At 37.6% G+C, this 23,858-nt stretch overlaps 1 protein-coding gene across 1 annotated transcript; it reads right to left on the bottom strand.

The window, feature by feature from the left end:
- Positions 1–1,044: 1,044 nt before the first annotated feature.
- On the bottom strand, positions 1,045–19,106 carry LOC116247798 (vacuolar protein sorting-associated protein 45 homolog). The gene is made up of 14 exons (XM_031620119.2): positions 18,829–19,106; positions 16,088–16,283; positions 15,852–15,931; positions 13,644–13,862; positions 13,351–13,476; positions 13,115–13,195; positions 12,815–12,956; positions 12,472–12,650; positions 11,253–11,408; positions 4,544–4,651; positions 3,732–3,853; positions 3,339–3,470; positions 2,153–2,235; positions 1,045–1,378 (listed from the first exon to the last, which is right to left on the bottom strand). The coding sequence occupies exons 1-13, from the start codon at positions 18,916–18,918 to the stop codon at positions 2,172–2,174; spliced, it is 1,695 nt and encodes a 564-aa protein (XP_031475979.1). The 5' UTR covers positions 18,919–19,106; the 3' UTR covers positions 1,045–1,378; positions 2,153–2,171.
- Between the last annotated feature and the right edge of the window lie 4,752 nt (positions 19,107–23,858).

Consider the following 23,858-nt stretch of genomic DNA (forward strand, 5'->3'; position numbering starts at 1 on the left):
ATTTTTCTGATTTTGCAACATAATAAAATTTCATCAACTAGTTTTATTAATTGGGTTCACGAAGCCTTACAAATGACTATTATTTGAAGTTAGAAGTTTAATTCTATTAAATTTTGAATCTCATATTTATTATATCAGTGACCAAAATGTTACTTGCATTTGGATTCTTATAGTGCCAACGACTCAAAACTCAATTTTACAAGTAATTTTTGTTTGATACATCCACTCTTTTTTTTTATTGTTCATTATTGGATTCGAATTTGAATTTTTGAATATATGAAGAAGTCTATACCATATCCAAATTCAATTTCACAATTCAAGACCGGTTGGGAATCCAATTTTCTCATTTCCATCTAAATCCAAATCCAACTTTTAATCGAAACTGAACATGCTAACGGACTTTCAAAATGTATGGACGTTGAATATAGGACATTTATTTAAAATTAAATCTGATATGAACTCGATACGACATTTAAATTCAAATTTGAATCCAATTGTATGTCATATGTTAAATCCAAATCTGATTTGGTTTCTTAACCGGTTTTGTTGAACTTTTTTCCATATCCAGTTTTTTTAAAGTAATTCATGGGACACCCGATCAAAATCGGATTCATTGACATTCTTAATCTTTCATATATGCAGATATGAGATATATAACAGATTAAACAACGAATCCTGCATATCCAACTGGTACATCGCTCATTACTCACTTTCTTTTATAAAATGCAAATGTTACCATAATTATTTATAAAAGAAGAACAACTCGCGGACATGATATGAACCATCTCGATGACCATTGAATCCCGTTCGGCTTCCTTCACATATGACATGACGATGGTCTGTTGGAGATATAAATGCGGAACTCACCTTCACCAAGCTTGACCAGTCATCCCTTTTTTGTGTACTGAAAAGTGAAAACTTCCTCCAAAAATAAAATCTTATTGTGAAGCTAAATAAATAATTTCAATTTGACTTAATTGTAACCTAGGTTGTATGCGAGTGCCTGTGCATGTGTGAGGGGGGAGGACAGATTCAGCAGCAGCATCAGATGCTAAGATTTGCTCTTTATTGTATGGTCATTGGCGAGGCTTTAACCTATGAAGCCGGTACAAAAAATTATACAACCACATTCTTCTAGTTCATCAATCTCCAAGAATATATGGATCTATACCATTCAATCACCACATCAAACCTCATTTGCCGTCCAAACAATGCCATACCCTTGAAAGTGAATGCCGTACCATGATCAGTGGACGAGGAAGGTGCTCTTCAACAGATTGTTGGTGTCTGTCCTACCAAAGTAACGCCAGTAATAGTCAAACACCATCAAAATCATTTCTGTCCCAATCCTCCACATTCTCACAACAAACCCACAGTTCTGCAAAAACATAACAAAACCATGGAATCCATTAACTCTACGAACATCAAAGAGAAAGGATACACATTGGCATAGTTCATGATCAAACCCATGAACACCTCCAGCAGCACACTTAGTCAATAACATATCAAAAAACCTAGATGCTGCTGACAGGCAGTCTAGTTGCTGTACATCTTTGAGATGAATGGCAACGAACTTTGGAAGTAACTTTACTGGATATACTTCATTTTCAAAATGGACTAAGACAATGGGAAGGCCAGTCAAAATCATCCTAACCTGATTCCCCTCCATGTGAAACAAGACCGGACCCATAGGAAAGCCACCGACTGGACTGATAGTTGCATATGTTACTGGGTTCCAAAATTGGGCTCCTCTCACAGCACAAAGAATGATAGAGATCAGACCAACCTGTGCTTGAGGTACAATAACACCAAAGACCATGCATGTGTTCCCGTTGACTTTTCATTGTGCTGCTTTTGGGACACCAAAGAAGTATGCTATCCTGGTGTTGTTTCATATCCATAAGGTGACATGATTTACTTTCATCTCACAGCACACTCAAGACATCCCCTAAACAGACCTGCTGAGGACCTTGCTAGCGAGAGCCCCAGGCCGCTGCCTTTTGTTTATATACGTAAATATTTTTCATGCCATTGTTCTCTTCACCTTTGTGCTCAAATAATGATGATAAACAAGAATCCACGCCTTAATTCATTAAAAAAAGCAGTGCAAAGTGCAAACAAGAAGCAAAGAAGAGAGGCTGCTTTATCTTACTAAACATCCAAAACATGATTCAAACTGGACCCGATCGACTAAGCCTCTGTGCAGCCTGTGCTTCTTCTAGGTCTCTCAAGAACCTGCATACTCCAGCAAACCCACAAAGAAAATGCAAAACGAAAAGCAATAATCAGGTTCAGCACTATATCAAATCACATGTATTTTTCCTTATACGTCTAAGTTTATGAAATATGTGGACTAAATAAATATAGAGCATAGAAATTATGAATGTGATCTTCAGAGCCTGCTTGGTGAGGAATAATTTTTGGAGTGTTAGAATCAGATCGACATCAATAATTTTCTAGAAATCTAAAAATCAATATATTAAAATGCATTGAAATTTGCAAGATATACAACTTTTTTTGTCAAATACACAACTAAAAGGTCAATATTCTTTATCATGTTGAACAGATCTAAGTCATCAGATTGGGTTAAAAGTTAAAACAGCTTTGGTCATAAGATCTTAGCTAAATTGCATGTATATATACATACTCAGAGAGAGAGAGAGAGATTTGATCCTACTACTCCAAACATGAACACCATTTTCACTAATACATTTTATGAGAGGGAAAGAAGACATGTTTTATGATCAAGCCTCTCTATTTATCCGTGAGCATGTGTGCATGTCATGCATATATATAGGAAAAGTTAATTATACTTTCTACTTTGTGTGCCTACTCCCTTTAAACCATTTGTGAGGCTCCCTCTGCCTCGCTTGAAGAAAAGAGTAAGCATCGTAGACACACAGTGGAACATGCAACTCATTTTTCCCTATATGTTTAATTTTTTATTCATTTGTAATTTGACATGTTTGACAGTCTGCAGATGTCTTATTGTGAGGAAGGCAAACATTAACACACCTTCGCACAAGTAACAAAACCCCACCTCATCAATAAGTATGTACCATGAAAGCATCACTAGATCTGAAAAATATGACTTGGCAAACTGTAAGCACCATATCAAGGCCATGGCATGGTCATGAGGTCACCGAAATCATGTTAATCACTAGATTTGCCACATGTCCACCAAGAAAACAAAAAACAAGGTTAATCCACCTTTTTTCCTGTTATTAGTAGGACCTGCTTTGAGATTTATGTAGCTTGAGACACAGATAACGTTATATGAGTAATGCACTGACCATTCAACAAGATATTGAAATGAAAAGAAAGAACAAGAAACTTGCCTCTTAGAATTGAGCACAGTGTTTCCACCTATAATGAAGCGCACACCAGAGTTGGTGGCGTTTTGCAGGGCCACTGCACGTGCTTCTTCATATGTCGTACCGCCAACAATGAAGATGATTACATCTTGCGGCCTACAAACATTAGTACACCACAATAGCTATCGGTAACAACATACAAGGTCAAAGTGAAATTCTGCATGGTAAAGCAGGTGTAAAACTACTCAAAGTCCCAAAGGACAAAAAATCTGCATGTCCATTAGAATTTGATACATTCTAATGTTCCTTGTTTCCCAGACCACCTTTAATAATATAAACGAGAAAAGCCCCCATTAGAACCCGACCATCATAAGATAAAAATATTGATTTTGCAACATTATTCATATTTTTTCATACCTTCCTTGCTGAAAATGGTTTCCAACAATTGGATAATCAACATCTTTGAGTCGTCCCTTGATAATACTTTCCATGGTTTGAGACAGAAGTGGCTGATGCTGGGTGTAAACATTCTCAATCCCCTGTGACATCAATAGTAAGCTTAGTATCTAAAGTAGAGAAATATATAGGTGATATTTTAAAATTATCAAAATATTATGGCCAGAAAAAGAAGAAAATGTTACAACAGGACAATATTGTGACACTCACAAGTTACAGTAAAAAAATGAATACCATGACATTCTTTCTTTTAAATAAAATCTTTGATCTTTTCTTATATGTACTTCAAGTGTATGTTTCCACTTGTTCGTTTCTTTTAAAATGCTAAAAACTAAATTTGAATCTTTGTCAATGTTTTGTAGGAAAATCTATAGAAAACTGATGATTTCATAAACTCACAACCTTTTTTACTATTTTTTCTATATTTGACATTTTTTTATATTTTTAAATTATTGGAATTCACAAAATTTCCCAATAAAAAACAAACTTTTAGAAATGCTTATGAGAAACATTCACAAAAAAATCCCAAGAACAATCTTTGTTTTATGGTATCTAAAAAATTAGACATAGCAATAATAGGCATCCATAAAATAAGTTCATTCTATTCTAGGCAGGACATGAAAAGTAACCACATCCAATCATAAATGCAGCAGATGCTAACCTATGACTTACCAAATGTATCTAAATTTAACAAATTCTGTTCCTCTTTCACCGTAACTCCATTAGCAAAATTTATCAATGTGGAAAAATTTGATGCATACAAAGTAACAAACCTTAAGTCCACGAGCCATGTTTCTTGCAATGTTTAACAGATCACGGTTCCCATACAAATCACCAGTTCGCTTATCTGCACCAGCCTGCTTGAGCAAAAATTGGACAAGCTGGATCCAGTGGACAGAAGCAAGTCAGGCTTGATAAGAATAAAGAAAGGTAAGGGTTGACATTGAACAGCCTTCTTTCCTACATTAGCAGCATCGGTAACCTACAAGTATTTAACTCATAACAGACAAATCTTAAAGGATAAGAGAATAAATCAAGAGAGACAAGTAATGTAAACTCATTGAGAAAAGATAACAGTTAGATAGTAGCTGTATCAAGTCTAAAGGCATGTAATTGTGCACTCTAAAAAATCCATATATCATAATACCCAAGCATAAAACCTTGCCATGTGTATGCCAAGTGCATAGAAGATCAGCTCAAAGACAATAAAAGATGCAAAAGGAAAACTTCCAATTCTAGCAATATAACCCTCATATATTTTGGCCTCTAACCAGCTCACAGCTTCAAGCATTTAGACAACTGAAAACACAATAGCGTATGATTAAATTAAGAATGTCCAACTGGCCTCTCAACAACTGAGGCATGGATACAAAAAAGTGGCTTGATTTGACACCAAAACAAACTAATTCATGTGCACTCGGTAATGTGTGTGATGCTACACTTTTCTAGGAGTAATAGGTACCACTTGAAGACAGACCAAAAAGAGATAAATAGAAGAAAAATAGTACAATTACATTCTAAAAGACAATATTTTAAGCCCATTATACACTAAAAAAGATCAGGTGGAAGTCCACATCCGAGCTGCTCAGCATGTGGAAAACAATTTCTTGCAATTCCTTTTTTTGTCGTTGATTCGACCAAACAGAACTTTGATAGGCGGCATAAGGCAACTCCCACATGATGTTACTGAGACATAAGATCATTAAAAAATTACAAGGAGAAGCAAGTTGTGATGAGTGTATTTAAGTAACTAACAAATCAATAAGAAAAGGGAATTCTTTTATGGAGAGATCCAACAGATGTGGAGTGTGATCATTTTGAGGGGAGTTGGAACATGAATCCTCCAATTTCAAAAAACCCCAGTATTACCTCTACAAGTGTTAACCCTGATCCTGTTGGAGAAATAATAGACCCATCCTTTTTCAAAAACATAAGTGAAGGTCCTGCATGAATTCTTGCAAGTATTTTCATTAGAGTTTTTAGAAAATCCAAGAATGTTCACAAGAGGCGAAGCTGTTAAGTCTGTATGCATATTGGATCGGGTCTGTTCAGACCCGATCCACTTTCTTTCTTTTTTCACGCCTAAACATATTAGGCGGTGGTATCTCTTGTAATTACTTCATGTTTTATTCCTTTTGTTGTAACCATGTTTTAATATAGAGATCAAGCATCGTGCGGCTGCATTGGCCGACGGCATTCTCTTCTTCATTGCTTCCCTTCTACTCTCTATTCTCCATCCCCCTTATTATCAGACGGAGAGACGTGGTCTCATGGTATTTTGAGAAGATTCTTACATGGTATCAGAGCCAGGTTATATCGTCCTCCGGTGAGTGATTTCCATTTGATATAATCTGCCCTAATTTCTGTCGTGATTATTCCTAAGTTCTGTTTCTGCCCTAAATCCCACGTTTTGCCCTAATTTCTGCCTAAGTTCTGTTTCTGCCCTAAATCCCACGATTTGCCCTAATCTGCCCTAAATCCCACGATTTGCCCTAATTTCTGTCGTTGCCTTTAAATTCTGCCCAAAACTTCAAATCGCCTGCCCTAATCTTCTCTAATCAGTCATGGATCAGCCGACCCCTTCTCTTCTATCCCCCAGTTTCCTCTCTCAACTCATCTCTCAAAAACTGAACCATAGCAATTATTTGACTTGGAAACGTCAAATTGTTCCATTTATTAAAAGCCGTAGACTGTATGGGCACATCGATGGGACTACTCCAGCACCTCCAAAGTATATTGACCGTGAAGTAAAGAAGACAGTTTTGAATATGAAACTCTTACTGAGAACAATCCCGAATATGAAGTTTAGTTGGCTCACGACTAGTCCCTTGTTGCTTATATCACTTCTACCTTGTCAGAGGAGGTATTGGGAGGTATTGATGATGAATTAACTGCCCTAGAGTTGTGGTCTACCCTTCCCACAACATATTCTCAAGTCTCGGAAGCACGTTTTCTACAATTAAGAAGGCAATTTCAGGACATCAAGCGTGAGACGCGTACAATTTTGGAATACTTGAATGAAATCAAGAGTGTTAGTGATCAGCTTGCTGCAATTGGACATCCTGTCCGCGACAAGGACAAAGTTCAACAAGCCTTGAGTGGACTGGGAACAAAATTTGATATTTTCTGTACAGCCTCGGAAGTCCTACCTGTTCTCCCATCTTTTGAAGATCTGAAGGCCAAGCTTTTTCAACACGAAGCTAATCGTGTTCAGCGACAAAATTTGATTCCTTCTAATAGCCACAATGTACTGATCATAGGGACACATGCACTGCAAGGGAATCGCACTCGTCCTTGGACTTCTCAGGCAGGAATGGGAAGAGGGATTCTCCCAACACCACCAGGCATGAATACTACCTCTGCCACATATAGAAGGGTTCCAACTTGTTTCTATTGCAACAAAAGGGGGCATGTAAAATCAGAATGTTGGCACAACCCTCAGAACAAAAATAATCAGGTTAGGCGTGAGAACAGGGCAGCAACAGGGTCAGCTTCGTCATCATCTGGCTCAAATCAGACATCAAATGTTTCAGCAGACGTGCAGCAACTTCTCATGACAGCCCTATCTAAGCTCCACTTGAAACAAAACGAGCAAGGAGAGTGGTATGTGGACTCTGGAGCAGCAGCCCATGTTACTGGTGACACAGGTAATCTCTCTAGTGTTTTCCCTTATTTAGATCAAGGCTCAATGGTTCCCATCACACAATATCGCATATTGGAAATGCACAAATATTTATGGGCTCTTCTTCCATTCCGTTAAAGAATGTCCTTGTTGTTTCAAGTGTCAAGAAAAATATTATCTCAGTGTCTAAACTTATTGATGATACTCACTCCTCTGTTGAATTCACACCATCTTTTGTTTATGTCAAGGATGCTCGAACCAAGAAGACATTCGCTGAGGGCACTCGCAAAGGAAATATGTATGTCCTTGAAGAAGCTCCACAGTTATCAATACCTCACCCTTCAGATTCATGTTTTCCTAGTCATAGTGAAGTCAATGTCGCAGAGTATAATAAGCCATCCATTTGGCATGGTCGGTTAGCTCATTGTAGTCAGTCTTTTGTTCGAAGTCTTGTTGTAGACGGACTCTTAGATAAGTCCAGTTTAAGTTCAGTTAGTGAGTCCAGCATGTGCTCAAGTTGTCATATCTGTAAGAGCCATGCCCTTCCTTTTCAATTAATCAATAAAAGAGCTTCGAAGGTTTTTGACACCATATATTCTGATGTTTGGGGGCATGCTCCAATTCCTTCTTCTTTTGGGAGTAGATACTATGTCATTTTTATTGATTCATATTCCCGATATACTTGAATCCATTTCATGAAACACAAATCAGAAGTTTTCCGTTTGTTCACTCAATTTCATGCCTTGGTTCAGAATAAATACTCCAGTAATATTGTGCATTTTCAATGTGATGGTGGTGGTGAATTTATTTCTAATGAATTTACTAAGCACTTACTAGATAATGGGATCACTAGACAAATTTCATTCATGCATACTCCTCCGCAAAACGGAATTGCTGAAAGAAAACATAGACATATTGTTGAAAGCGCCCTCAGCATGATGCATGACACAGACTTACCCATGACATTGTAGACCGAGGTTTTTCATACGGCTGTCCATGTTATAAATCGACTGCCATTAGCTTTGCTTGATGGAAAATCACCATATTTTCTATTACATCAAGAGCAGCCACATGACGAGGAATTGCGTGTTTTTGGATGTGTTTGCTATGTGCATGTTGATGTTTCTCTACGAAACAAGTTTCAAGATCGTGCTATTTTGTGCAGATTTATAGGGTATGCAGAAAATTACAAGGGTTATAGATGCTACAATCCTAAAACTGGGCGTGTGCATATTTCACGGCATGTTGTTTTTGATGAAAACAGGTTACAAGATCCCAAGGCTACTTGTATGACACTCAAGGATAAAAATGAGGTTTATGACACTTGGCTACATGCTGAAATCTTAAAACAAGGGGCAGAACGTTTGACTGAGCACAAAGAGCAAGGTGTTAATGAGCCCGAGACACTTGTGAGTAGTGCCTTGGACAACATGCCCTCATCTTCTCACAATGATCCACCTATACATAGTCGGTTCTCAGGGCTGGTGTACTCTAGGCGATCAGCTCCTACTGCAGTCCCACGTCAATCACAACGTGTGCGACATCCCATTGATCGATGGGTGAGTTGGACGATTATATTTTGTCAAATACCGAGTGAAATGTGAAAAAGAGTCAGAAGAAATGGATAACAACTTTTCTTTAGATTTTCAGTTGTTTATGATAGAAGTGAGCAAAAAGGTGGAACCTAAATCCTATCAACATGCGAGTAAGGAAAAATGTTGGGTTGAAGCTATGAATGAAGAAATGGCAGCCTTGCATGAGTGTCAGACTTGGCAGATTGTCCCTCGTCCAGATGATAAGAATGTTGTGGGCTCCAAATGGGTTTACAAACTGAAGTATAAGCCAGATGGTAGCATTGATCGACATAAAGCACGTCTTGTGGCGCGCGGTTTCACTCAGCAATATGGGGAAGATTATGATGAAACATTCAGTCCTGTTATCAAGATGGGCACAATACGTGTGATTATTTCTCTTGCAGTCTCATATGGATGGTCTCTTTACCAGTTAGACGTCAAAAATGTTTTTCTTCATGGGATTTTTAAGGAAGAGGTATACATGGAGCAACCTCCCGGCTACACTACTCATGATCCTCACAAATGGGTTTGTAAGTTACACAAGTCTTTATATGGACTGAAGCAAGCTTCTAGATCATGGTTCGATCGGTTTTCTCATCATATACAACAAGTTGGTTTTCTACGAAGCTCTCTCGATCATTCCTTGTTTATATATCATACCGGAGAAGCTACCACTTGGTTACTTATATATATAGATGATATTGTTATAACTGGGAATTCTTCTTCACATATATCTTATGTTAAGGGTATGTTGCAGCAAGAATTCAAGATGAAGGATCTCGGCGAACTACGGTACTTCTTGGGTGTTGAACTTGACAGGACAAATGATCGATTGACTCTTACCCAGCATAAGTATACCCTTGATATTTTATACAGGGCAGGTATAATTAATTGCAAACCCATAACTACTCCTAGTGTTCTGAACACTAAATTGGCTGCCTCTGATGGAACCGCTGCCTATTCAAATCCTACCTTCTATCGCAGCATTGTTGGTATGTTACAATACCTCACTTTTACTCGTCCAGACATAGTATATGCTGTAAATCAGATTTCTCAATTTATGCATGCACCCACAGAAGGACATATGGATGCCGCTAAGCGGATCTTACGGTATCTCAAAGCTACTCTTGGGGATGGACTGGTCTATACAAAGTGTCCCAATGTTTCTCTTGGACATAGCATATATACTTATATTGATGCAGACTGGGCAGGAGATCCCGATGACCGACGCTTCGTTTCAGGTTTCTGTTTTTTTCTTGATTTTAATCTCATTTGTTGGAGCAGTAAAAAGCAGCGCGCAGTTGCACGATCTAGCACTGAGGCGGAGTATAGAGCAATGGCTGCAGGGACAGCTGAGGCGTCATGGTTACGGCATTTGCTTGGCGAGCTCAATCTTCCGATTGTTCAGTCATCATTACTATGTGACAATCAAAGCGCAATCAAAATTGCCTACAACCCCATTTTGCATAATCGTACCAAACACATTGAGATTGATCAACACTTCATTCGTCAGAAGGTTGAAGAAGCCGAGATCTTGCCTACTTATATCTCCACCAGTGAACAGATAGCGGATCTTTTTACCAAAGGACTCACAGGGCAGCACTTTTGGGATTTGAAAAACAAGTTGTGCATGATCAAATCTCATGCACAACTTGAGGGAGGCTGTTAAGTCTGTATGTATATTGGATCGGGTCTGTTCAGACGTACCGATCCACTTTCTTTCTTTTTTCACGCCTAAACATATTAGGCGGTGGTATCTCTTGTAATTACTTCATGTTTTATTCCTTTTGTTGTAACCTGATTAGGTCATGTTTTAATATAGAGATCAAGCATCGTGCGGCTGCATTGGCCGACGGCATTCTCTCCTTCATTGCTTCCCTTCTATTCTCTATTCTCCATCCCCCTTATTATTAGACGGAGAGACGTGGTCTCATGGTATTTTGAGAAGATTCTTACAGAAGCATCATGTGGAAGTGGAAATGGAACCCTAGAAACTTTCAATAACCTCTAGCCACTTGAAAGACACAACAAAAAAGAAAGACAATTACAATTAACAAAAGAAAGCAACAGAACTGAAACATGAGATTTTTCTTTTTTTATTTTCCTAACCACTTAGAATGTAAGTAAATTGAAAAAGACCAACTATCTTTTCACTGTAACAGCTCAAGACCAGAGCAATTAAATGCAAGCTATTGGTATGGGTCTACATGCCAAGCTTCACAACAATGCAGAATCATTTATTCATATTTGTAATGCTTCAAAGAAAAACAGGTTGAGTTACGTTACACCGGGTTTGTACTTGGCAGATCGAGAAGCTAACTTGTTCACAAGCTGCATCACTTGAACCGGACTCTCTTTTTCATATCGTAACGCATACAACATTGTTAGCCGCAAACAATCCATGTCAGATATTTGTTCATTGTTGAGGAGATTAGTAACAGCCTGCAGCACAAGCAGCAGAGGACAACATAAAAGTGATTAGCATCAGCATCAGAAGTTGTCGTACATTATAAGAAAGGCACTACATATATAAAGGCTATAGATTTTGATAAAGCATCAAGATAGCAAAGGCAAAGTATTGGACAGTGTTGTAATGTATAACAATCCATACTGACTGCACCTAAGTAAGATACATAGCATAATGTAAAAATTAAAAAGCCCGATTTTAATATTAAAAATTCACAAAAAATTGAAAAATATAAAAAGAACAATTGGGGAAAACATCTTTAAGAAAAACACAAAAAACATAACCAATTACCTCAAACATGCACACTTTCATTAGAAATAATCAAATTAACCACTTAAGCTACTGCCAATACTTAAAATCGTTAAAATAAATAAATTTTCCATATCTATGACTTGAGATATGAATGTTTTAATTTTTGAGAATGAATATAGGATCTTATAGGAAAACCATGAAAGCTTTATTTTTATTGCGCGAAACAGCCCTAAAGTTTTGCTTTTCTTCTTTAAATGTGTAAAAAATGGCTTTCATGTTAAACATAATATTCTACCTTAAGATATTTATGTAACTCTAAATCTATTAAAAAAATAAAACTCGTTTTGATGTTTTTTACATTTTCAAACATAAGTTACACCCTTGTATCATACTGTAACCCAGGATACAGGGGTGCATTTTAAGTTACACCGAAATTCCAATACAGTACAGTACGCCCCTAAAACTAAGGTATCATATCATTTTCTTTCGTAGTTATGATGTTAAGAGCTTCTGATTCAATAATCTTTATAGATCTTGCATAAAAAAATTTAGTTGCAAAAGCGTCATGATTCAAGGATACTTATAGATCTTTCATAACAAACTTTTTAGATGCAACGAGGTCTGATTTAGCTTTCTGAGTTTATCATATCTGCTTTCAGTCATCATATATGAATATAGAGATTGAAATCCTTCATGTCTCTCTCTCTCTCTCTCTCTCTACATATATATACACACACACACACATACACAAACACAAAGGCACATAGTTTAACATATTTAAATTACCTCAAAAGCTGTTGCTTGTCCTGCATTACAAGCCAGATCTTGTTCTGTTTGTGACACTAACATAAGCTTCCGCTTGTCAACCAGCTTGCTCATTTCGGTTACCATTGTCACATGCTTTGAGACATTTCCTTGCATCTTTCGATACTCAGGATAGGTGTCAACAAATCTTGCCATGTCCTCTATGAAATGTCAATCAAAATTTCAGCTACAACAAGAACTTCACAGTAGACTGGAAAACTAATATAACAGAACCAATTAGGAACAAAAAGCCTGAAAAGCAAGACGTGTAGGGGAACAGAAATTCAAGCAAAATAGAGTCAAAAGAATCCACCGTTTTACACACCTATTGTCTGAATATTCTGGTTACTCTTGGTAACATGCTGAAAGTCATCTACCATTTGTTTAATGTTCATCCCAAGATCCCCAAAATTTTCATACATGTTAGCCTTGAAAAATGCATCATGTTCGGATGATAACACCAGCTCCTAACAGAAGTAATTTGGCTGTGCATTATTGACCTCTACCAAAAGAAGCAGATTATCTAAATGAACATAACGGCAGCAGCAACAGAGACAACAGTAAACCACAACGGTAACAAGGGTGAATACACAATTATAGACACGTTTACTATAATGATCACAACCTGCTGATCCTTTGGAAAGTTGCCAATGTTCTTCAAATCCACCTTGTTGTCCTGAATACCTATGAGCTCATGGACCATTGCCTGTTGACAGCAATAAACAAGGAGATTAATTACAGATGTAAGCTATGCTAGTATGCTGTTATTTAAAACTTGTCACTGGGCACCAACAACTAAGTTTCTTTTTCTTTTTTTTTTCCCTTCTTCATCCAGAGAATGAGAACACTCACAACAGATACCTGGTAGGTCCACTGTGTCAACAGTGGGGTGACAGGATCCTCCCTCCTATCAATTATCAATAGAAGAGGAGAAATTTCTGATCTTCTGAAATCAAATAAGCCTCTCTCCTGATCATACATAAGTTTCTGAAATGATTACCCAGAACACAAAGCCAATAAGATTTCATGTCACCAAGGCTCAAGCCATAGTGGTTTAGCATGTAAAAAACAGCATCAATTGCCTACACAGCGCATAACATCACATATAGTTGGAAGGATATAACTGTAGGATTATTCTAAAAAATTTTGCTAACCGAAGCCTCAGTTGCAATTATTTTTGCAATATCCGATGTGCGTTGATATCGTATAACAGGTCGGCGCTTCAGGGACAAAAAAACTGCGGCAATCCCATCAACAACTCGTCTACAGAAATGCTGGTAGCTTGGATGATCCATGAGCATGTAAATGTGACCTGGGGCCCAATTTAATGAGAAATGGTAAGGATCGAGTGCCACGAAATCTGCATAAAATTCCTGCAATGCAATTTCCAAGTATGAGCAAGAAATTCCAAGTTTACAACACAAGACAAAAAACAACAAAAATATTGTAGAAACAAAAAGCAGAAAACAAGGTAAAATTAACATAGGAATGAAAAGAAATTACATAAAATTGCTTGTTGATAAGTTTTGAGATGACTAAGGTTTTTTAGATCAACTCTCCCTGGAACCCAGAGTGCAAAATGAAACCCAGGTGCACAATTTTCAAATAAAATAGTGGTAGTAATGGTTACCTATCCTTTTCACTCCAAGTAACACAAGACCGACTGCCATTTTGTGCATCAGTGAAAGGTCTTGCAGGTTCAATTGCTTCCCCAATGTAAACACATAGTATTGAAATCTAACTTATACTATCAAGCCACTGACTAGTCTGTCCAACTAGTCACCTAATGGAACCAGCTGCCGATTGCCTTAGCCACTAGCCCATGTCATAGTTGACGGACAGATTTGTTTCTGTTGGCTAGGCTACCATGAAAATAATTTGGTTCATTTGTTCGTTTGCCTTCTTCAGGGACAAGGTTTAGAAACTTATCTTTCCTCATGTTTGCAACTATTTCTTTCTCTCCCTCTCTCTCTCATGTTCAATCATTACATATGTTCTGTTAACTGTGGATATACATGTTTTTATCTTTTAAATGCTATCTTTCAATTTTAAAGTGCATATCATATATACATACATACATACATACATACATATACATATATATATATATATATATATATATATATATATATATATATATATTTCTTGGTTTTACCATACATATCTCTGTGTATCTGCATGTGTGTGTTTGAGTATGTCTATGTTTGTGTGTGTGTCTGTGTCTTTGCTTCTTATTTTGTGCCTTTTATTACTTTTGGCTTTAAATGTTGTGCTTTTGTACCTCCTTATTAATTATCAGTCAAGGTCTTTGATCGAGCAAACTCAACTAGCCCTTTTAGTTTTAGGGCCTTAACCGTCCAGTGTTTATTGTCTAACTTCTGACTTGACAAGTTAGGATCTAAGCCAAGCCTAATGAGGCTAAGACACTAGCATAAATACACCTCTTTGTGTTCTGTAAGAAAATTAGTGTAATGATCCGACTCACTCCCCGGCTTGGACTCTTGGTCCAACGGATCTCAACCCGCCCCCTAGCAATTTCGGTTTCATCCCCAAAAAGACTATAGGACTGCTAGGGGGCGGGTTGGGATCCGCCAGACCAAGGGCCCGAGCCTGGGGGTGAGTCGGGTCGTTACAGTGGTATCAGAGCATGGTTCAACACTCGGACCTGGGGTTCCATATGCATGGACATGTGTGCCTTAAAGGGGTGGATTGTAACACCCCAAAAGTTTAGTTTCATATTGAAGATTGTGAAGGATTTTCAAGGGCTTATAAAGAAGATTTGTTAAAGTAGCTAGTTGTTGTGTTTTGGTAGTCTTTTCAGGCTGAAACCAAAACTTCTAGGGGGTGTGTTGGGACCCGCCGGACCACGGCACCGAGCTTGGAAGTGGATCAGGTCGTTACAATTAGGTTGTCAAAGTATTCAATCAACTGAACTGTCGCCTGAATCTTAAAACAGTTCACTAAGAGTTCACAAAAGAACAGGAAACAGGAAGAATGAAAATATTTAGAAAGCAAAGTTCACCATTCTCACAAAAAAGGAGTACGACCAGTGGAAGGAGATGTGCTCCACAAGCATCACTTCAAACTACCATTAGCACCCCCAAGACCATGGGGCTGGTGCAACCCAATTTTATCAACTACATTGAAATAACATGAAATAAATTGCTCCTGAAACTGCGTTCACATTTAAGTACGATATGCTAAATTCTTTCAGCTACATTGCTAGGACTTAAGGAGCATAAAAATTATTGTCCAAATAATCCAAATAACACAAATGAATTTTACGAATGAAATGTTCAGAAATTATCGATAACAACCAAGCAAACAAAGGTATTGCTTAAGGACAAGAATTGTTTTTTAACCTGCACTTGCTGAACAATTTCATGTTCGTCTGATGCAGCAAGAGTCTGAAGATTGGAAGTTGCCAAGATATTAGAGAAGACTGGGGCAAAATGGAAAGAGAGAAAATTATCATTACATGTAAATGCTAAAAAAGGGACAAGCTCATTATTTCATCTCATGCAATATACTGAAAATAAAGAACACCTAAATTAGTATCAGCTGGGCAAGTAAAACCATATAAGTCTATGAAGCATACATAAATGATGATCTCCAAATCTTGGATTGACAAGCTGTTTTCTCAAATACTGAATGTTTTCTGGAGTTGGACGAAGAAAGTAAACTGCTTTCATATGCGACATTGATTCTTTCAGTGAACTGTCCACAAATTCTACCAAAAAAACTTGCTTTTGAAGCAGTTCTGACTGCGTGAATGCTACACTCACAATGCTGACCTGCAATCATTGGCCAAAATCAATACAAGGGCATGAAAACTGGGCTGTGTAGCATGTTACATAACTAGTTCCAAGATCTTTCAACTGTAAAAAGAGTTAACTAGCTTCAAGCTCTTTCAACTCCAAAAACAGCCACCAATCCATATGCAACAGAAACTGAGCAATCATAAGATCCAAAGATTTAATTTAAAAATCAAGGGCACTGCTGTTGTCACCAATAAGACCCTTATGCATCTTAATAAAAGGATTTGAAGATTCTACAAGGTTAAGAAAAAAAAACATGATAGGTTTCGACCATAAGGACTGCAAGAAGCTTTCAAAGAAATGTACAAATATACATACCAAGCAATGTAGACATCTAAGTGACCCCTAACACATATGTCTCATAGGTAATGCCTGGACTAGTACAAGAAAACATACAAGGATACATAATCATGACAGGTATCCTCATGAGGAAAACAGACTTCATTCCTGCAGCAAGTTCCTAAAACTAAGTCTGCATATGACCAACCTGTAACACATAGTTGAGTATCACCTTAAAAAGGAAACTTATAATAAGTTACCTTAACCTTGATTTTTAAATGAGAAATTCCTGGATGCATAGAACCTTGTGCTACTGTAAAAGACGTTATGGAGAATGATTCCTTCACCATGAGCATTTCATGCTAGAAATGCAGTATATCAATACCCAAGCATTAAGGATAGCAAATAAAAAGCAAGGTGCAAAGATCTGAGATTCCAAAGTGAATCTCATATTAAGAAGAGGGGGTTTGTAAAGCAATCACAAAAACTGTTCCGTAAAAAAACAGTATTCTAATTTTCAGCTAAACCTAATCACAGCTTTCAGCATGGACTATTCACTATAACGGATAAGACACTTTCTGCCTCCATCCTTAAAAATAACCCAGATAAGCCCCACTACACATGAATGCCTCGTCCCTATCAGTAGGGTGCGGGCTGTAGGTTACACAGAAGCAGCAAGATTTAGCTTTGGGAATGGATGACAAGAATTATGGAATTGATTTTTCCATATGATTGTACAACCATCCTACTGCTGATGAAATACATTTCTAATAGAAGTGCAAGCAAGAGCAATTTCACCGGAGAAAGATAGACGCGCGTAGCTCCTGAGTTTGCCCATCTGGTGTAGGGCAGCAGAAAATGCCATATGAGTTCATTAGGCTTGCAGAAAATGTCAGATGAATTCATTTGCTGACCAAACTGGAAGTTGCTGTCTGGCTTACCATGAAAAGTATGAATTGTTTCCTCAGTGGTGCTATGTCCATTCTCCCCCAAGAAATAGGTAGGTTCTCAACCTATGATACCCATTTCTTTAGTTACTGAACACCTAATGTTCTATGGATATACTTAATATTCCAAAGTCTCAATTTGTGGTTTCCGGGCCACGTTGATGCCATCATTTTCATATTCAGGCTTTCTTTTTCTTAGGTGACTTTTAAATTGAGATCCTTCCCTGTTAACTAACGAGACCATCCAGTTATGCCGCCTCTTACTTTATTTAAAAAGGATTTCAGTTGCTACAAATATATTATCATTATGTCATATAATAATGAGATAATAACTGATCCCTTGGATCTTGAGGATAAAAGCAATGAGCTGGTTATTAATTTATATTAGGTAGGGTCTAATTCTTTCTTTTTAGTCCCAACTAGAGGATTTACCTGCATCGACACATGATAATTTTTTAGTATCTCTGGGATCAGGTTTTATAGTAGACGTCTAATATTGGTATTACTTACCAACCTGCCTGAGAAATATCATCCAACAAAGAACTGTTTTATTTCCAGGCCTTACATGTGCCAGAATAAAAGAGATCCTTCACACAAGAGCTCATATGAAGAGCTTAAGCATTTTAATCCGTCCTGAACCAGTTGTTCATGGCCTTATACGACAGTAATCACGATGTTCTAGTAGATCGCCTAATAGGCCGGGACCTCACTAAATTTGGGTCTGTTAAGGAATCCTCCGAGAGGTTCAGAAACGTGAACTATGCCAAATTGTTAAACCGTGGTCATCGACCCTCCTGCCACGAAAAGAAAGTGCAATTCGAAAAAGAAGTTTGGCAAGGGTCTGGAAGTCTGGATAGTGAAAACTAAGTGATGGGACAACATTGAATTTCTCTCTCGTTCTTGCTAGCTGTTGCGTCTTGTCCCCATTTCCCCTTTAGCAGTCGACTACCGCAGAGGCAAAGAAAAATTCACAAATTTCAGAAAAGCCAGACCATCTAATTCTAAGAAGCAAGTTAACGTCACAGATTCCATTGCTGAACCCTAGTGAAAAACATTCTAGATGGTAATGAAAGAAATTCAAAACACTAAAAAACACATGTCAAAACCTATTGCCAGCAATCGAACAAAATTTTGCAAAACTCTACCACTCCGGCAAGTAATCGGAACAGACTACCTGCTGCCCTCGGGAAATAAACCACAAGATGAGTGATCCAGATCACATAGTCGAAAGAACAGATAAACAACAAAAGAGATAGGAACCCGTCGAGTGAGAAAGATGCAGAGACAAATCGTACCGTCTGAGAATCCAGTATGAGAACCTTCATCCCGGAGATGTCCTGCAACATCTTCCCAACATATTCTTTGACCAGCGCCACCAACACCATCTCCGCTCCGCTCCTTCCTGCTCCCCCAAAACGACGACGACTTAGATTTCACAGAGCTAACATTAAACTCTAAAATAATTCCGGCGTCTGCTCGCACTTTCTTCTTCGCTCTCTAAGATCTGAAAATGTGCGAGAATTCAGGAAACCTCTGTCTCCGATCGAATTCACAGCGGGTGCCCGACAGGCTTCTTCCTGCGTTTTTTGGTTTGGTTTCTTATAATATAATCCCCACTTAAAGATATATTTACAAAAACAGACTTGAGTTCTTTCATTTAGCGAAAACCTACCCATTTCCTTTGTGATGGTTGCAGGTAGGCATTCATTAGTCCTCGACGTCAAATTGTGGTTATAGCTTTGTTGAAGTTTGTTTTTGACTTACCGAGTTAAGTTAAAATCGGCTCGAATCAATCTGATCCGAATTGATGATAAAATAAACAAAGGTACCTTTTGGAACAATTCACAACTATTTTACATCTGTACAGTATATATATATATATATATATATATATATATATATATATATATAGATAGATAATTTCTATGCACAATGTATCAATGAATAAAATTTCTACTCGCTTGTGGGCAATTGCCCACACGGTACGGCTGGTTTTGGAATTTTGGCCTGTCAATGTACTATGCATGCATATGATGAGTGGAGTAGGTCGCTTTTTCATAATTTTGAGGACTGTGTTCTTAACAGATGTTAGTTTTTGAAAGACATGTTCCTAAAGTACTACATTCTTGATCTAAGAAACACAATGTAATTACTTCTAGCGCTTGGTTGTTAGATATGATTCTTAAAACAAAAAAATGTGCTGGTAAGTGCCTCCAAATGCTGGTACTTAGGTCTACTCAACTGAGTAAACTATAATTTCTTGAGTAACTTATAATACAACACCACCAAAGCAAGAGGGAAGTTATGAAAATCAAGTTTAATTACTTAGAGCAATGTCGTACGCTATCAAAACACAAGGAGCAGTAGGACCAACCGGATTTAGCCGTCAGTAAATGCATTACTGAGGTTTCGCTATTTTTTCTGACGTTTTCTTCGCATCAGTAAAGCTACTGTTTTGTAGTGTATATTGTTACAAGAAGAGAGCATTCTAAGTACTTGAAGGTCAACTAAAACAGCTATATATGCAAAAAGTGCTTGAGCATTCCTCCAGCTAGCTCTTGAAACACATGGTCCTCAAGCTGACACAGAGTCAGCTTCCTTCCTTTATTCGAGTTCAACACTTCCAAGGTGAAAATTTGCTGCTATTACTTGGAATACAGCATCCTGCTACCTTCAAGATTAATTGTGCATTCGATTTGTATGTAAGGCTGTTCACGATCTGAGTTCAAGCCGAGCTGAGACGGCTTGAACTCAGTGAAGTTGCATGAGCCACAGCTCGAGCTCGAGTCAACCTGGAGTTGGCTAACTCGAGCTTGGCTCGGTTCGAGCTCGGCTCAGTTCGAGCTCGGCAAGCTTGGAGAGCTTGAACCTCGGTTAACCTCGAGCCAAGGTTCGGCTGGACGTTAGCCGAGCCATGTACAAAACTTACCTTTAATATAAAGTGAGACATTGAGGTTTGAACACTGGATGTGTGTTGGCGGCCTCTAAGAAAATTATTAAGGTAACTTTTCACTTGTGATAAAAGGGGAAATACTTTTTTTTTTACATACTCTTTCTCCACGAGCTTAATCGAGTTTAGCTAAATCAAACCCACCTAGCTGAAGTTTGACTCATTAAATTAAACAAGTTCATTTTTTTTTATTCAAACTTGACTTGGTATAACCAAGAATCAAGTTCACATTGAGTTTTATTGGCAACTTCGAGTTGAGCCCGAGTTGGTTTGATTCATTGAACAGCCCTAATTATATAGACAGTTCCTGTAGAAGTAGCCATTGAAAGAAAAGGGTAGAACTTGATCAGTTAGAAATTTGGTGCATAGTCATGTTCTTACTATAAAAATGTTCAACGAGAAATGCTTTCACATTGACTCGTTGTGGTTTACCGTATTGGCATTTTCAAATGCTCCAACAAAGAATTCAATTACTCAAGACAGGCTTGGAGGAATTATGATTCTAGCATTTTCATTCTTGAATCAAAATTTCAAGCCATCAAAATGCCCTATGATTCTGGCTTTTTCAATCTACATATCTTTAAAAAGTAAAACATACTATTGATCTAAAAGCCTAGCTACTACATAAATCATTGTCACATAAAACCCATTCTATTTGGAAGAAAATGCCAAAAAAAATGTTAAAAACAGGTCGGCTAAAAAAAACTGAAAAACACATTCTTTATAAAAATGCCAAAAAAAAACACTTTTTTTTGTTTTTATGTTTTTTGTATTTTTCATTTTTTGAATGTTTTCACATTTTTTTACATATTTTAATACCAGATTTTTTGTTTTCAACTTGCTCAATTTCACAAATTAAAGGATAGTTTCATAAGGGTCCATTTGGCAAACAAAATGATACATGTAGGGTGGAGCCATAAATTTTTCATGAGGGGGGCCGAATTAAAGTTTTTAAATTTTGACAGGGATCAAAATATCATTTTTCAAAAATTTTATATAGGACAAGTGAAATCTTCTAAAATTTACATGTAATTTTTTTTTTTCAAAAGGGGGCCAGGGTCCCTACGAGCTCCCCCTTGGCTCTACCCTTGGATATATATTGTTTCATAAAGAATGTGGCAGATTCATGGAATACCTTGAATTATGCTCTAAGATTTTTCAACTTTTTAGGCAAAATTGTAACTGTTTAATACTTTAATTTGCCAACTAGGGCTAAAAGTCTTCTGTCAAATAGGAGAAGAAACAACCAAAATTTCCAATTTGGTTAAGATAATCAAGGAGTAATCCAAAACAGGCAGCAGAGACTTATATTTTGAATGGGGAGGTGAAGTATAGAGCAGGTAGTGCTAGAAGCTCAAAATCACCCTGTAAAAAGAAGGCTGAACATGATAAATCAGAACACCCAATATTGTCAACTTTGGTAATTGGAACTATATTTGTTCACCAAAATAGAGAGAGAGAGAGAGTAGTAAATCAGCCCCAACTAAAGCATTTGTTTAAATAAAATGTTTACACAAACTATATGTTAGCTCGTCATTCAAACTATCAACTCTACAACTCTGACATGCATGCAATGGGTAGAAATGTCAATGGATCGGATTCGGATCAAATATATCTTTCATCATATCCGTTTTTTTTTATATTCACATATTCGAATTCAAATTCAGATTCGAACAAAAAAAATATCATATCCGAATCTGAATCGAAAATCTGATTTTACAATCTGAATCTGATTTTTATATTTATATCCGAATCCGAATTTTGAATTGGATTTTGCCAATTTTCAAAATTTAATAGTATTAGATACAAGATATTTGTCTAAAAATGAATTCGATCCGAATCCGTATCCGTATCCGAATTCAATCGGATATTTATGTATATCCGAATCCGATCAGATTCCATCTATTAAATCTGAATCCGATTTGATTTCTTAATCGCATATTAAATTTTTTTCCATATCCGAATTTTCAGATCAGATCGGTCGGATATCCGATTCAGATTGGATATATTGACATCCCTAAGTGGGTGGATGTCAAAATGCCTTGCTTTGATGGAGAAGGAAAACAACATGGAGACAATATACAAAATGGAAAATAACAAGGGTATGTTTGCCCTTTAACAGTCTGTCACATCATTGGCATTGATTCTTTAGTGATTCAAGAATCGATGCTAGATAATTATGAGTGATTCTTTAGTGATGTTGTGAAATTTGAAATGTTTACGTTTAACTTTTCTGTTTTCTGTCCTTTTAAGGACAATTCATTGCCATTAAGGATTCAAACATACTGAATAGGAATCTGGTGAGTGTTAAGTGACAATGTATTGCCATTGACATACAAAGGCACCAACAATATGGCAGATTGCCTATCACTTATATGCTACACTCACTTCTTCATTCCCATTTTTATGTGTATGAACTCTGTCTTGCCATTGGAACTAGTACAGTTGGTGCTCCAAACTTTTTCTCAACAATGGTCTTTGGTCCATGGATGTCTTGTGCACACATTTTTCTTAGAACTTTCATTTCTTTTCTCTTGATTGATAAGCTTGGCTCTCTTGATTGGGAGACTTGCCCTTCTATATGGTTGAATATGATTTGTCTATTTTTTAATCCATAAGTTGTCAAATTCTGGCAAATAATCGATGTCATCTGTGTTACTGTTGCAGGACTTGTTGGATGGTTGAGATATCTTTTACTAGATTGGATGGTGAATTAGCAGGTCTAGAGTATGTGAAGGTCTAGGGTATGAAGGGATCTGGAATGCCAGAAAATCACGAAGAAGGGATATGGAATGCCAGAAAATCGCGAAGAACTGGGTCGCCGCCGCCGGTGTGAAGCTAGGTTGCTGCATGTGGAAAGGTGGGAAGCTGCCGGTCGGCAGCCAGGTCACAGCCGGTAGTCACCTGCCGTGAACTACAAAATCGCGAAGAACTGGGGCGCCGGTGTGAAGCTGGGTCACCAGTGTGAAGCTAGGTCGCCGCTGGCGTGAAGCTGGGTCACCGCAGGTGGGAAGGTGCTGGTCCGCGTCGTAGGCAGTGGTCACCCATTGTGAACGAGAAAGGGGGAAAGAAGAAGAAGACACAGAAATGGGGAAAAGGGGATCAACAAGAAAGGGGGAAAGAAGAAGAAGACGCATAAAGGGGGATCACCAGAGGGGACATAGTGTTCACATTTACTGACCGGAAAAAAAACCGTCAATAAAAATGAGAAAGATACTGACGGTATGGAAATTCGTTGGTGTATCATGGAAGCAACACTAACGGTAAGACTCACACGATTACTATTGGCAATATAAGTAGTCATAGATTCTTAAAATGTATGTGATACTTAACACATACCGAGGGGTGTTTTATTACCATGAGTAAAACATAATT

The sequence above is a fragment of the Nymphaea colorata genome, chromosome 2, assembly GCF_008831285.2.
Source record: "Nymphaea colorata isolate Beijing-Zhang1983 chromosome 2, ASM883128v2, whole genome shotgun sequence".
Lineage (NCBI taxonomy): Eukaryota > Viridiplantae > Streptophyta > Magnoliopsida > Nymphaeales > Nymphaeaceae > Nymphaea > Nymphaea colorata.

Coding starts and splice junctions, on each gene's coding strand:
- LOC116247798 (XM_031620119.2), bottom strand. CDS start 18,918: ATGGTGTTGGTGGCGCTGGTCAAAGAATATGTTGGGAAGATGTTGCAG. Junction 13,477..13,643: donor TAATTGCAACTGAGGCTTCG/GTTAGCAAAATT, acceptor TAATCATTTCAG/AAACTTATGTATGATCAGGA. Junction 3,854..4,543: donor ACATGGCTCGTGGACTTAAG/GTTTGTTACTTT, acceptor TTGATGTCACAG/GGGATTGAGAATGTTTACAC.